General features: G+C 36.1%; 1 protein-coding gene across 2 annotated transcripts in view; it reads right to left on the bottom strand.

Annotated features, from left to right (window-relative positions):
• Positions 1–815: 815 nt before the first annotated feature.
• KITLG (KIT ligand) overlaps positions 816–15,643 on the bottom strand; it is a 95,097-nt gene continuing 80,269 nt past the window's right edge. For both annotated transcript variants that reach the window (XM_045830590.1, XM_045830591.1), the window contains 4 exons: positions 14,258–14,367; positions 13,500–13,567; positions 12,364–12,440; positions 816–5,413 (listed from right to left, as the gene is read on the bottom strand). In XM_045830590.1, the coding sequence (XP_045686546.1) occupies positions 12,401–12,440; positions 13,500–13,567; positions 14,258–14,367 (218 nt within the window). In that variant the 3' untranslated portion in view covers positions 816–5,413; positions 12,364–12,400. The remainder of the gene's footprint in view (positions 5,414–12,363; positions 12,441–13,499; positions 13,568–14,257; positions 14,368–15,643) is intronic.

A 15,643-nucleotide genomic window follows, 5' to 3' on the forward strand; every position in this document is an offset into this window, starting at 1 on the left:
ACAAAAGTTCCTCAAAGGAAAATGTTTTGCAGATGTGGAAGAGGTGAAACAAAAAATAGCAGAGGCACTAAAAGGCATCAAAATCAACAAGTTGAGCAGTGGAAAAAAGTATCTTGATAGGTGTATTGCATTAAATGGAGAGTATTTCGAAGGTGACTAAAGTTTAAACATGTAAGAATAGCTCTGGCTGCTGTGGCTTAATGGAATGAGTGGTGGTCTGAGAACCAAAGGGTTGCTGGTTTGATTCCCAGTCAGGGCACATGCCTGGGTTGCAGGACAGGTCCACAGTAGGGGGCACATGGGAAGCAACCACATTGGGTTGCAGGTTTGGTCCCTGGTCAGCACTCGTACAAGAGGCAACCGATCAATGCTTCTCTCTCACATCAATGTTTCTCTCCCTCTCTTTCTCCCTCCCTTCTCCTCTTTCTAAAAATAAATTAAAAAATAAAATCTTTAACATAAAATTAAATAAACATGTAAGAATAAATATATAATTTTTTGTAAATAAATTCTGGGTTTTTTGGGTCCCCCCTTGAATACCTACAGTGGTTTTCTTGTCTTCTCCCCAATTGTTAGAAACCTCTTGAGTTCAAACACTGTGTTAATTCAACTTTATCTTTTAGCTATTTTAGTGACCGATAAATATTTATCTAATTAAAATGATTTCTTATCCTCTTCTGTCCATATTACAACAAAATCTAGATTAATATCAAAGTTTCCACAGAAAAATTTGATTTTAGCTTAAATGCCAAGCCATGCTGTAAACATGTGTAGTAACCTTAAAATATCAAAAAGCAGGGCAAATTTATGAGAGTGCATAAAATTCTTTATTTAGAACAATAAAGTATATGTATATATAATGTAATTTCAAATTCAAACCTGTATAAAAAAGGTCAGAACATATACCTATTTTAAAAAGTACACATACAGTATATACACATACACATCACATTTTACAACATTTTTTATTTAATTAAACTTCAGTCATAATAAAACTATTTAGAATAGTGTTGACATACATTTACATTACAATATGCAAACTCCAATCTGATTGAACTAGCAATGTATCTGTGCATTCATCTAAATGTCTGAATACTTTCCACGTCCATTGATTTAAAAAAACTTTGGCAAGTGGGACACTAAAATCACACATTAATCTTTAGAACATAGGAGAACAGGATATTTTGTTAGAAAATGTTATTTAGTGAGTCTGACGCTCAGAGATCAAGTAACTGAAAATACTATGGTTTTTAGTTTAAATAGTTATTTTCAAAAACATCATAAGGATATAGTTGGAAATGGCAGTTATTAGTTTAAAATGCTTAGCAAACATTTTAGGATCATGAATAGCCATTTTAATATGGATTATTTCTAAAACAATAGCTTGTTAGGAAATGAAAGCACTATTATTTTCTTTACAAACACAAGCATTTCCAGACTTGTTCATGGAAAGCAGCAACACCATAGACTGTGTGACCTGATACCACAAATAAACTAGTCAGAAGTTCAGTCTGAATGTTTATATTTTAATGACAATTTCAAAATAATGTTTCAAAGACAAGCTAGCTTATTTTAAAATTTTTATCCCATTTTCCAATTGAAAATGAAATTTATGAATTACGTCTTTCCAAATAGATTCTAAATTATCTTTTGGCATTCTAGAAAACTTGATGAGCATCTTAACATTTTCTGCTCTTAGCTTTTAAGAAAATGAGATTTAAATGCTTACATTTGGTACATTTCCAAATGTTACACACATCTTATATCTCTTCCTGATTAAAATGACTAAAATATAGTAGTGCTTTTCATTCTTCCGAGGTTATCCGAAATGTTTATTTAAGCAAAGGAAAAAGCCATCTCTATGTAAATGGTTATCCAATGCACCCCACATAAGACTGAACTTCACTTTTACTAATGGACTCTATTTACATTACAAACAAGAACAGAAATGACTTTTTTTTTTAACTTAAGAAACAGAGAAAAGGTGGGAGGGAAGGAGGGGGGAGGGAGAGAGAGAGAGAGGGAGAGAGAAAGAGACATCGATTTGTTGTTCCACTTATTGATGTATCCATTGGTTGATTCTTGTACACGCCCCTGAACAGGGATTGAACCCACAACCTTGGGGCATCAGGATGACACTCTGACCGAAGGAGGAGCAATGTGGCCAGGGCAGCAATGACTTTTTATGTTCAAATTGCTTATTCACTAAGATCAGAGTTGGGTATTTTGCATGGGGTGGTTATTTTGTTTTCATTGTCAGTCACATATCAATAGGGTTCCCATTTAACATGTGACCTCTGAGTTTGTCATATAGATAAATACAAAACTGAGAGAGGGGTGGTGATTTACCAAAATCAATTAATAGCAAAGTGGAGAATTCTTACAAGTTTTCTCAATATTTACTCCATTATGCTAAACATGGCTTTTGGAAAAATAACTTTTAGTTGAAGAAGCATAGATTTGGAAGGGCTAAATCTCTATATTGGAATTACATTTTGAAACCAAAATCTAGCTGCAGAAAGACCAATAAGTAATATTCATTAATTCTAAAGAGTGTTTTTTGTTCATTTAACTTTAATCAGAGTTACAAAATATGCCAAATTTTCTCCAAAGTAATTTAATGCTCAACAAAGTGTATTTCTTACTAAAAAACAAATACTGTTATGGACACATGCTTTTTCATACATTTTCATTTTCACATACTTAATCCTTTTTGAAGAGGATAGGTTACTTATTCTATTACTGTATTTTAAAACAACCAATTTGTCTCTGAGTCATTAAAAAGTGGCAGTGTGGTAAGCACATTAGATTATAATACAAATTCCAGGAACACTTGGATATCACTGGGCAGGAACAGCTTGTTACAGAGCTAGTTCCTTTATAAACTTGGGTGCTACCAAAGAGTTACAAAGCTTCCGGTATAATTTAGAATTTGCAGACTTCTAAGATCAGTTTAAAAGGCAATTCTGAAAGACTGATTTATTAAAAAGACTGTCAGAACACATATCAGATAAAACACATGTCAGATAAGATATACACACACACATATATGTGTATATATATAGATATGTATATACATATGTGTTTGTGTGTGTGTGTGTGTGTATATATATATATATATATATATATATATATCTTAAAGCAGGTATGACACAGTTAATGCCCAAGCAGCTGGCATCCAAAACAATGGTCAGCATTTTTCTATTGTTCATGCATTTTATGGAACTTCAGTGTTTTAAAAATTGGTGATGCATATAACTCTCAATGAACCAATACATTTAATTAGGCAGAATATATCTCCCCTCACCTACCATGCCAGGTTTCATAATTTGCTCAATGTTTATTTCACTCTATTGGTTAGGATCCTGTCTTTGCATGTTAAAAACCAGATACTAGTTGAGAAAAAAAAGTACATTTATTGTACTCTCAAAAGCTCATTAAACAAAACTGTTACATGCCTAAGAAAATCACAACCATTGGTGAAACAAGTCAAACTAATAAGCATCAATCTTCTCAATCTAGTTGTGACCTACTCACATAACTCATATTAATCTATGTCTATTTTCCTCCAAACAATCAATGTCACATGCCTGAGACAGGTCTTTTCAGCAATTAAACTGACCTCTGGTTCTATTACTAATTGATTATACCATGGGCTATCTGAGGGCTTAAATAAGTTAATGCAGCTTCCCAAAACACTAGGGTGTATCTTAGAAAAATGACTAGTGTTTGAAGAACCATAGCACTTTAGAGAAGAAAAGGATTGTATAAATCATTTGGGCTCTTTGGTACAAAAAAGAGCAAAGGCCACGTGTTGAAGTTGTATTTGGATTAGATTTGAATGTAAGCTAAAATCCAACTACACTAGAAATTCTTATAATTCTAGAAATCAAAGAAAAGCTAGCAGTTAGTTTTTCAGGCCCTTTTGTTTCAGTACATTGAAAATGGTGGTCTATGGTGGTAGTATATGACAATAATATTGTTATAAGGAATAAGTTATAATGGAAAGCGTTGGCTTCCTCTATGTGTATGTTCATGATATTGTAAAGGAACCTTCATCAGAATAAGCCATGGGAATTCTTTCTTTGACTTTAGTCAGATGTTCCTTTGACCTTTAAAAAAATGGCAAGGGAAATTCACATCTTACAATTTCTAGTTTAAAAGCACAATGTCCATCTTGGGAATTCCTGCCAAATTTACTCTCAATATGACAAACGCTGTCATACATTTTAAATAGCAAACTGACATGCATAACTACATAAAGCTCTCTTTTTATTTTTAATTCATAAACCTTAATGGATATAGAGTGCCTGATTTTAAATAAATGGATCCTTTAAAGAGATAATGGTGATTATACTATAAATAAGTAGAGTTTCCTGATTTCTTGCATTCTTATAAAAGCCAAGTAACCTAGTTTCAACTCCAGCATGTGGGTACGGTTTTCTAACCTTAGATACTAAATGTCATAATTTATTTTTACTCTCTCCCATGGTGGCAATTGAAAACGGGACCTTCATACATTCAGTGATTTCCCCTAAGTCCCTTTGCATAACTCTGTAATAGTTTTAGAATATAAACATTTTGTAATATATTTTGCAAGCATGATTTATACACTTTACAGTGGTCAAGGGGAAAGACCGACTTCAGCAGGGATGACAAATGTCCTTCTTGGCGACCGTTCAGTGTTCATAGCTTCTCTGCGTGATGACTCTTTTGGGGAGTCTCCCCTCTGCAAAGGCATCACTGTTCTAATTCAGTACTGGCTCCCCTGCATGGACAGATCCAGCCAACCATGTCCATCTGTTTAGTGGGATATGGGTGAGCATGGTTTATATCAGGAAGAGAACGAGATCAGACCCATATCATTAATCAGTAGCTACAAGGCTGACATGACACCTATTCCAATCACTTTTCCTCCACTGCTTCTCATAGGTACAGTGGCTGATACTATCAAGACTTTTTGTCTTTAAAATCCCTCCAGATCCCTTTGAGAAAAATCACTACCCTGACTCTCCAGGCTGAACTCCACTTGAGGGGACTAAGGTAACTACAAACTGCAGGTTGTAACTGAAAATAAAACTATGTGGCTTTTCAGCAATTAGACATTTCTGGAGGCATGCAAAATGAACGCGCAGTCTGGGACACATGCTTTTCTCTCCCAACATCAGTTGCGGGTTCTAAATGAGACTACAAGTTCCCCAGGTCATTAGAGTCCTGCGCCATGCAAGTTCTTCTTTACAGATGATTAATTCAGTGCCAGTTTCACAGTAAAACACTTTGTTCCAATTTCTGAATCATCCATATAGAGTCATGGGTAGCAAGAACAGGTAAAGTTGTGGTCTGTCACTCCAGACAGAATATGAATTTTTTTAAAGCTGCTTCATTTATGAAGCAAACATGAACTGTTACCCACCTAGTGAAAAAAGACAAAAAAAGAGATTAGGGTATATCTGTTTTCTGCCTTTTTTTCATTCTTAAGAGCTGAATTCATATGATTACAGCATTAGTAACAGACTTACAATGTATGAATTATCTGAAATGATCTTAATTGTTTGTGGTCTGTCTGCTTCTATTGAATGTAAGCTCCATGAGGACACAGAGCTTTTGTCTATCATTTTTACTTACAAGAGTACTCCAATACACGAACAGTGCCTTGGCACAACACAATACTCAGTAGCTATTTCTTGCACGTAAGAACAGATGAATGACTATCCTGTGGCTTTCATATCCCCAAGCATACCACAGGTTTTCTGTTTGTGGTAAGAGGGTTATCAACCTATGTATTGTTGATTTTCTCCTATGAGGCTATGAAAAGGTAGCAGACAGGTGGTGAAGGGGAAGGGTTTGAATGATAAAGGCTATGTTTAGAGAAAGGTGAAGTGGAAGAGGGGGAGTAGCATGAAAGAGATATATGGGAAAGGTGGAAAAGCTGGTCAGAGGCAGCAGGCAAATGGTGGTCTCCCGGTCACTGAGCAGCGCTGGTGTCTGGACTGCCTGGCTAGGCCCTAGTAATGGCTTCTCTCAGCAGAGGAAATAGCAGAGCAAGATCTCTGTCAAACAGAAAACAGAAAGACAGAAATCCTGGTACCACATCCTGACAAAGCCTCTGGGGGGTTCATTTGGCCTCAGCACAGTTTATTGTACTTGTTGAAGCATGCAAGCCAGACTTTGTTTTAGTTCCTCTGTGCTAGTGTTAAACCACTGGGCTTTGGACTCAGCTTTCAGATTTTGCAACTTTCAAGTAAAATATTTGTACTTCCTTATCTATTTTTTTTTAAATTATAGACAGTATCTTTGATGGGAGAACTCAAGGGTTAAGATTTTTTAGCTGTAGTTACAGCTAATAGGCTTAGTGATTAATGCAGGTAAAAAGCTGTTGTTCCAGAAACTGGAATGTGTGACTGGCCCTACCCTGACTCCAAGGGGGCTTGCAAGAAATTCAACCTTTGTGGCCCAGGAGAACTGCAAGCGATCAAGATGGTATCTAAGCCATTGTGCTCTAGGGAGGGAATGTCTGCCAACCAGGGTGCAGATGAAGAGCAGCTAGTCAGCAGATGAAGGGATGCTAGGATAATCACTGGACTACAGCTTTTATCTCATTAAACTTTTTCTCTGAATTCTAAACCCCTTTACCTATTTTTTTCCTGAATTCCAAACTCATTTCCTACCCTTCTTATCAAAAGGTTGGCTTGAGATGAGATATTAAGACAGTTTTTAGGGTACATAACCCACAATCTTCTCAGATTGCTGGTACCCATAATGACCCATCCTTGTCTCTACTTGTTGGTTCTGGTAGTTACATGCAGCATGAATGTTGTCTTTTCTGGTTTCATCTTCATGCAACCTCTAAACAAATGTCCACTTTTTGCATTTCTTTTCTTCGTATTCATTACTTTCCCACTGTCTTTGTCCTTATTTATCAATCCCAGAATCACAGATTACTAGTATTAAAATATTTGAAATCATTTACACAGGTTATGTATAAAATTCCATAGTATGAGTGACAAGAAGTAAAGTATTTTTCTCCAGTCTTTCTAAATGCAGTATACTAAAAACTGTATTACATGATAATTTACCAGAGAACTCTAGGAACTATGGAACCTATATTTAGAGAAGCATAATTAAATCCTGAAGGAAAAATAAGAGGCGTTAAGAGAAAACTTCAGAAATCCAAAATACACAACCAATATTTCAAAATTAAGCTTAGTTAGAAAAGCAAAGGGAAATCACAGAAAAGCAATGAATAATTTAAGATTCTAAATTTAAATGTAGAAAAGCAAGATTAGCAATCTCTTTCTGTCCCACCCCCCAGTACCTGCATCCCCTGGATTGTATAGCAAAGAAAATAATCTTGAAAGCTGAACTACAATTTTTTCAGCAACCACATGAAATAAGCAGGAAAAGTATTATTATTACTCCATTATGTCTGAAAAACCAGGGCTTAAAAGACAATTGACTCATTCAGGAACCCATAGCTACTTAAATTTGCAGAGCCAAGGCTTGAATCTAAATCTAATCCCTTCTAATCTCCTGAGTCAGAATGTGTCTGTAGAAGGAGATCTCAGAAACAAAAACCCCCAAACTCCTGAAATTCTTAGGAAATACCTGGTAAAGAGTCACATTCTTGCTGCTTGGTAACCAGTCATTTCCATATTTTGCGCACTAAATGACCACACTTGACTCGTGCTCGTCTGTATTCTAATTCTAGGATCTATTATGTTCTGTCTTAGATCTACAGGACACTTCCATGTTGTGTTTCTTTCAGAAAAATCTCTCTACCAGCCTCATAATGAGAACTATCTTCCACTTTTGCCATGCTGGGATAAGTCAATACGCACTGCTAACTGTGTATCAACAGACTCATGCTGTTTCCTATGAAACAAACCGGGCTTTCTGGGTGACTATGCAGTCCTTCTACAAAAGTCTCAATTAACATTCTTTGTAGATGACTCCCAAGTCCCAAATCTATTATTTGCAGCCCTGACTGTTCTCTGAATTCTAGTCTAACATATTTGGCCACTGGTCAGTATTTACTAACAGCTCCTTCTGTTTTCTTTTAGCAGTACTACCATCTGGTTAGTCCCAGAGGTTCCAAATAACCCTTAAGTATTCCCTGTAATGTTGAGCCTAACATTCCATCAGTAACTATCATGTGTTGATTCTTTTACTGAAATGTCTCCAAATTGTTCCATGCTTTCCTGTTTCCTTGGCCCTGACCCTAGTTCAGGTCATCATGCTCTCACATCTATTCAGCAGATCGGCCTTCTAAATGGACTCCCTGGTTCCAGCTCACCATTCCCCTTAACCCAGCCTCACTAACGTTTGATAACCTACCTAAAACTCTGTTTTGACTGTATCACTCACATCTTTTCTCAACCCTCCAACAGTTCCCTATATTGCTAAATACAGTGTAAGTCCCATACTTGGAATTTTTCAAACTGATCCCTACATTTTCTTCTCAGCACTTGTACTCTTTATGTGTGACCTCCACTGGCATCCAGCTGAACAAACTGACTCTGGAACACAGGATGTACTTTTGGCTTCTCAAACTTAGTTAATACCATTTGCAGTACCCAGATCACCCCTTCCCTATGCTAAGAAAAGTTTACCAATCATTTAGCATCTAGCTCACTACTAACATCAACTCCATTACCTACACAATGAAGCCTTTCTCTTGTTGCTAGTGATTTCTCTCTCCCTTCAAATAAAGCAACTACATGTGGGTGTGCATGGTACGATTCTAAGGGATGCCCCCCAGACCAGTATCTAGAGCTGTGTTGCAGGCACTTCCTATACAACCATATGCAGTGCCCTTGTCTCTAATTTCTTATTGCATTTTCCTTGTAAGCTCCTTTAGTTACTTCTTAAACTTTGTCAACTTCTAGTTTCCTTTCCAAAACAGGTTATTATGCATATGTCCTATTTCCTTTTGTAGTCTATTAGCAACTGGAGGATACAACTAGGTTATATTAAGCTTTGCATCCAACAATTCACCTTCTAGAGTTTGCAGGAAGAATGAAGAACAACATTTTCCCATAATATATTCTTTTTTATTTCTTTCTCTTAAACTGTGCCATACACAACCGAACCAATGAAAAATTTTTGGCATCAGCTAATTGACCAAGGGAATTTTTAACTTTTCTTATGGATTTTTCATGTTTGATATCAAATAGATATAGCCTTAGTGTATTTTCTATTAGACGTGACTTCTTTTGTTTCTAGTTCATTATCTTACATTTCTTCTATGTTCTTTTCTTCTACTTAAAATATCAAAATATCCTCTTTGCTTTCCATTTTTAGGTTATTTCCTTTGTAGAACTAACTATTCCATTGTTTTATATTCTAGTGTTCCTGTATGTGTCCTGATTTAATTTGTTCTAATTAGTGAGGCTTCCATCTCAGGGAATCCTTGCCATAAATGAGTTATTCACCCTGGATTTTCCCTTTTCTTATTAACCAAGAAAATGAACATAATCCAAATTATGTCTTATTTTGAAAATATCCAATTACAACTCTCCATTTCATTTCTATCTTGGTACTTTTTACTTCTGTTATTCTGTTTTCAACAGATTTCTTCTACCTTTTCTTCACCACATCCTTTTTCCCAAATTATACTCAACATTCCTTGGAAGTTTTAAACTTGCATTGTTACGGGGTCAAGCAAAAGGCTTTACTCTACACAATGGGCACTCAATAAGTGATTACAAATAATACCCATTTTGACTTTGGAGTCTGCAGATTCATGATAATGAGCTGCCCGTTTTCTTCCTTTATCCTGTTTTCAGCATTTGACATACTAACTTTTGCATACACAAGTCTATTTTTATTTCCATAAACGTTATTTTCACATTTTGTAGTATATGATACTCTGAGATACTCATTCATCTCTTCATGCATTACCGAACAAATGTTTATTCATCACTTACCCACACAAAGCATAAGCTCTATGGCTTGGTGGGATGCCGAAATGAACTCAGAAACAAACCTGCTTTCTAAGAGCTTATCATTTAGAAGAGGACACAAAACATCCTCCTAATATATCAGTATTGTATATCATAGGGAATGTAATACGAAGCACATAAAGAAAGATTACTTATATTAGGGTAGTTAGCTTTTTGGAGATTTTGGTATCTAAGCTGAGTGTTGAGAGAGCTTTGCAGAGATGATGGGTGGGGTACTTTATGAAGGAGAATGCTCATTTTATATTGACTAATCAATATATCATAAATTTATTTCTGAAAAAATTCAGGGCTTCTTTTTGAACCTGTCTACTTTGATTTGTTTTATACATGGACAATATTTTATATTTTAGGAAAAAGAAATTAGTGATTTCCCATCTGAGTATCTTCTCCTCTTGCTGTGCATACTTTACTGTTCTATAGACCAAATTAAACACACTCATGTACACAAGATAAAAATAAATTCTATTTCACTTTTAAAAAGATTAATTTTTTTATTTTATTGAGGAAAGAACAATGAGATCTACTCTCAACACACTTTTATGTATACAATATAACACTGTAAACTATAGTCATAATAATATTGTGCAGCGGAGCTAACTATCTTCTTGGTAAACTTTCATTTAGGGTTTATTTGTTCACTAAATCATTCATTCAACAAACATTTATTGAGAGCCTGCAATGCACAGGCAATAAGTGAAGACATACAGCATGAACCAGACCGACTCAGTTCCTGTCCTTGAATATTCCCTGACTGATAGACGTACGCATAATTTGCTTTAAAATGCCGTCATTTTTTTCCTCTTAAACAACTGCCCTGGGTTTTCTCATCCTGATCCGCTCTTCAAATGTCACAGGACAAATGCTACAATTAAAAACCACATGATTGAAGACCTGTGTGCCCAAACAGGATCTCAGCTATGCAATCCAAAACCAAACAACAGAGGACATTACTTGAGTCTTTAAGACTCAACCATTTAATGTATGATTTGTGGATGTCTGGCTCGGGGAACTGAAATGGCAGATAGCAAAGATATAGTGAGGCATGTGTTGGGGTTGAGGGGCAGAGAAATAGGTCTCTAAGAAAAGCACTGATTTCACCTTGGGGAATATGACTCCAGAAAATGAAGAGTGGAGCTAAGGGTATATTCCCTTACTTTATTTGGCAAAAAAAAAAAATGAGCCTGGAGAGAAGCTAGGATTCATGCTTTGATCAAGGGCATGATTAAGGACTAAAATGAATTCTGTGCAGGAGCAGGGTTAAAGTGTTAGAGAAATATGTGACATCCTGGTTCTTGTATCATGTTATTTTGAGTTGTTGAAAATGATATTCTATAATTCTAAAAGTGAGTGTTTCTGAAAGAGGTGAAAGGCTCTGTGGCCCAGTTTTTCCTGGTGAAGTTTCAATCTAGAGATAAATGTCAGAATCTGAGACAGAAGTGTAAGTTGGAAGGACGGTGCCCTATAAAGGAAAGACCAAGCTCACAACTGACTGCATCTATACAGTCCAGGAGAGTAAGCAATGCTCCTCTGACCATGAGAGAATATGGGGAAGAACTAAAGAGCTGGAGAGAACCCTCATACCCCACTGTAATAAACAAACTCAGGATTCCATGGGCATGACAAAACTAAGAGCCAGCTGGCAGAAGTGAAAGTGAGAAGAGCATGAATCAGTGCTGGACCAGGTTAGTGCCATTTGGGGTGCTCCCCCAAGAGTATCTGGAGCTGAGGAGCTGGGAGGGGAGATCAGCACCTTCTGGAAATGTTTTTTCTCTCTCTCCTTTCCCCCACAAGCCCTCGGCAGACCCACACAGCAGGACAGGTACCTCTCACTGGTTTATATTCAATGCACCCTGGGCTCTGTACTACGACGAAGCACAATGTTTACCAGTCATGAGGCAGGTGGCACTTTACCTTAACAATTTCCCTGTCCTGATTGTTAAGATATTTTGACCTTTTCTCCTTTTTCCTTAGAATGGCAGGGACATGGTTTTTGTTTTTGCTCATTTCAGCATCTAACACACGAAACACATTTTCTCTTAAATCACGTTACAGTAGTTATCCCTAATTGAAATTGATTTTATTTCTTCTTCTACTAGTAGTACTTTATTTTAGTCCTAATTTACTTTATTTCCCTGCAAAATTTATTTTCTGGCTTCAAAAACAGCAAAACTTAACTGTTAATTTTTTATATACAAGATTAATCCACTCACCAGGACTAACATTGCTTTGCCTTTCAAATAGCAATGGGTTTGAAATGCACAGTTCAATTATGTGACAGCTTTTCAGTTAACATACCAGACATCAGCTTAATAGAAGATAATTCATTTTGTTTCTAAATTTGGGCCTGTAAGATGCTGTATAGTTCTAATTAAATCGTTCAGCTTGAATTCTAAAAACTTACCAATGTACGAAAGTAACAGTGTTGATACAAGCCACAATTATGCTTCTTGAAATTCTCTCCCTTTTTCTTGCAACATACTGAAAAACAATGAAGAAAAATGCTTATTTACTTTTAGACAGAGATTCTGAAGTATACCATGATCTGAGCATTATAAAAGGCAGTATGTTTTTTCCTGCAAATATAGTAACAAAAGGTTCCAAAGTTGATTAGGAAGCTTACCTTCATAAGTAAAACTATAAGGCTGAGGGAAGACTTTATATCCCTCAACATACTCTCCCTGAGTAGTTTTTAAATTCTCTATGCATATGCATATGCCCATACTAAAAATGCTTACATGCACTTAACATGTGAATATGCATAGGACTGATCTGACAGAAAGTAACATGACAAATGAAAATTATAACTGAATATAAAATCAAAATATCAGTACTGGGGTGATATGGCATGAGGTAAAAAAGTGATCATGGTCAGGTACAGTAAATGGAAAGGTAACTTAAAACAATTTTTATATTTTATATTTGGCTTTGGAGAAAATACTGAATACACTGGGTAAAGGTAAAGACTAAAACTAGAGTGAAGTCAAATGTATTACAAATGTGAGAGAAAAATCACAAAGTATCTTGACTAGGAAGTGATGTTATGAACTAAAGTTTAAGGAAGAATGAGACAAGGTAGTGTTTAGAGGGGCTAAGAAAAAAGAAAGATTATGTGGCAGTAACTCATAATAAAGATATGGTTGAAGATAATCATATTGCCAAAGAAGGAGTAAGCTAATAAGAGACTTGAGACAGAAATCCGTATGTCTGGGTAACAGTGTGGAAAAGAAGAACATGCAAACCTGGCTGCCAAGCCTGATGACCATGAGTGTGAGCAAGGTTCTGCTTACAGAAATAAAGTAGAGAGGACCACTTCTGATACCCTAAGGAAGTCTGTGAAAGTATTCTACAGGTAAATGGACATGTAGACTTGCAGAGAGTGTGAGAGGTTAGGAATATGAGCAAAGACTTAGGAAACACCAGTTGGGAGCTGCTGTTGTAAGAGTGAGCAACTTCTTAACACATGTTACGACAATGTGCATGGTATGTGAAATGACAATGTCAAGCTTACTTGTGTACACATTTAACAAACCAAAATACCTTATCTCATTATCTTCTTCAGTAATCTGTATATTTTCAACTGCCCTTGTAAGATTTGGTTGTTTTTTCTGGAAAAAGAACAATGATATATATCACAAAAATATCAATAAGAAGTGTAATACTGAAGAGGTGAGTGGTCTCTACTTTTTTCTTTTATGGCAATGACTCCAACAAGTTTTCTTCAGCAGATAGCATGCAAAATATTCTTCCAATAGGGAACTATAAAAAATGCATAGTATTATCGACTCAACAGTTTTAGAATGTTGGAGGCAAAAATGTAACAAAGAAACTGAAAGATGTAATTAGTAATCAAATTCAAAAGGCATTTCAAAAAGCTGAGTCACAATGATTTCGCACATTTTAAAATTTTAGACAGGCTTCAACAAGAAGAGAACAGAAGACAGAAATCCAAACAAGCAGATAATACAAATGGCATTTCTGTTTGGCTTAAGCACATCATAGATTTTAGCATATTTTATCCCATTTTATATTTAGTTGAAGCTACCAAAACCAGTTGCCATTTCTTATGTGTGCATTCTCAGCCAGAGGAGTTGTCTCCAAAGCATAACAAGAAATGGGGAGAAAAACTTTTCTAAGATTTAAATTTTGTTAAGGTTGAAATTCACCTATTTTATCATTTTCTTGGTGAGATCCTTTCTCAGAAAAGAGCATTTGTTTGTTCATCATTTATGTAAATATAATAAGAACAAATAAACATATAAAGTTCAGAAAGTTATCGATCAAAAAGCAACACTTACCTTCCAGTATAAGGCTCCAATTCCAAAGCCAATCATAAGAGAAATGAGCGCTGGCAGTACTATGGCTGCCCATTGCACATGGGAGGCTCCGATGGAATGCGAGGCCTTCCCTGTAATTTCAACAGCACAGAGGTGAGCGCAGCATGTCCACGCTAGAGGTTTGGCTCTTATCGCTCTGGTGGTTCCCAACTGTTTCTGTAATGTGCTCTTGACCTATCTCTGTTCAAAATATTTAAACCACTGAATTTTCTGCAGAGTATTGCTTTGGAATGACAATATAAATCAATATAGTCTCCAAAAGGTAAATAAATTGAAAAAAGAAACAAGCCCACAGACAAAAGGAGATTAGACTTGGTTAATACTGATGTGTAGGGCGTGCAGATGCTGTATTCCTGGGCGGCGGGGTAGGGGAGGGGAATGATTATACTGTCAAGCAAATCCATCTTCTATGACTTTATCTTCTAATATCTTTCACTTTCTCATTCTTGACATCTAGCCAAGCAATTTCAAAGCTGACGTGTTATGACCCAGATCAAGGTCTGCATGCATTAAGCCATGTCTGGCCAGTTGCATATACTGTCATCCTATGTCCCTTGAGGGTAGACCACTGGTAGGTGCCTCACACTTAGAGTCATGCTGTTTCCTCCTCATACCTTCGACATGCAGTTACTGCATGCCAGGCAGTGACGGGCACCGGGCTGTAAAGTAAAGGTTTGGTTTCTCAGACTTTTTATTTTGGAAAGCCTGAGAATATTAAACATTAAAAAATGGCTGAAAGCACCAGTGTCTCCCCACTGGTTACTTTAAATAAGTAACTTAGTGAGAGAGAAGACATTTATTAGCTTGGAACACCTTCCTTGTTACTGTTTGGCTCTTCCCCGAGAAGCGGGGTGACTCACAATTTTAAAAAATCACATCTCCCACCAGAGTCTCTGCCTCCCAACACAAAATTTAACATTTTGACAGATTTTTCACTGTTTCCTGACAGGGAACAAGTTTGTGATTTGGAAACACTGACACGTGCCATTCTGGATGTTAAAATCTCAGTTGTCTTTGGAAGATGCAATAAATTTAGAAATTATATATTTCCAATAATTATATAATCAAATGTAAACTAATCCAAGATAAAGTGACTGCTTTGGGCTATGATATTTTACCATGATACTCAAATTTCTGTCAGCCTACAGTCACCTACTTAACATATAAAGTTCCTAAATATAGTAACATAATATAAAAGAACTGAATCGCTGTATGTGTATCAACATTAACCAGGAAAAAATAAACCCATAGATTTAAAATGGGAGGCCAGAAAAAAATCTTACTTACTCTAGTGAGAACAGGAATTGACTGTTTTCCCACCATTTGTAAGGTGGAAGTAGAAAATTC

This window comes from Phyllostomus hastatus, unplaced genomic scaffold (assembly GCF_019186645.2).
Source record: "Phyllostomus hastatus isolate PE091 unplaced genomic scaffold, TTU_PhHast_1.1 phas_contig_152, whole genome shotgun sequence".
In the NCBI taxonomy this organism is placed as follows: Eukaryota; Metazoa; Chordata; class Mammalia; order Chiroptera; family Phyllostomidae; genus Phyllostomus; species Phyllostomus hastatus.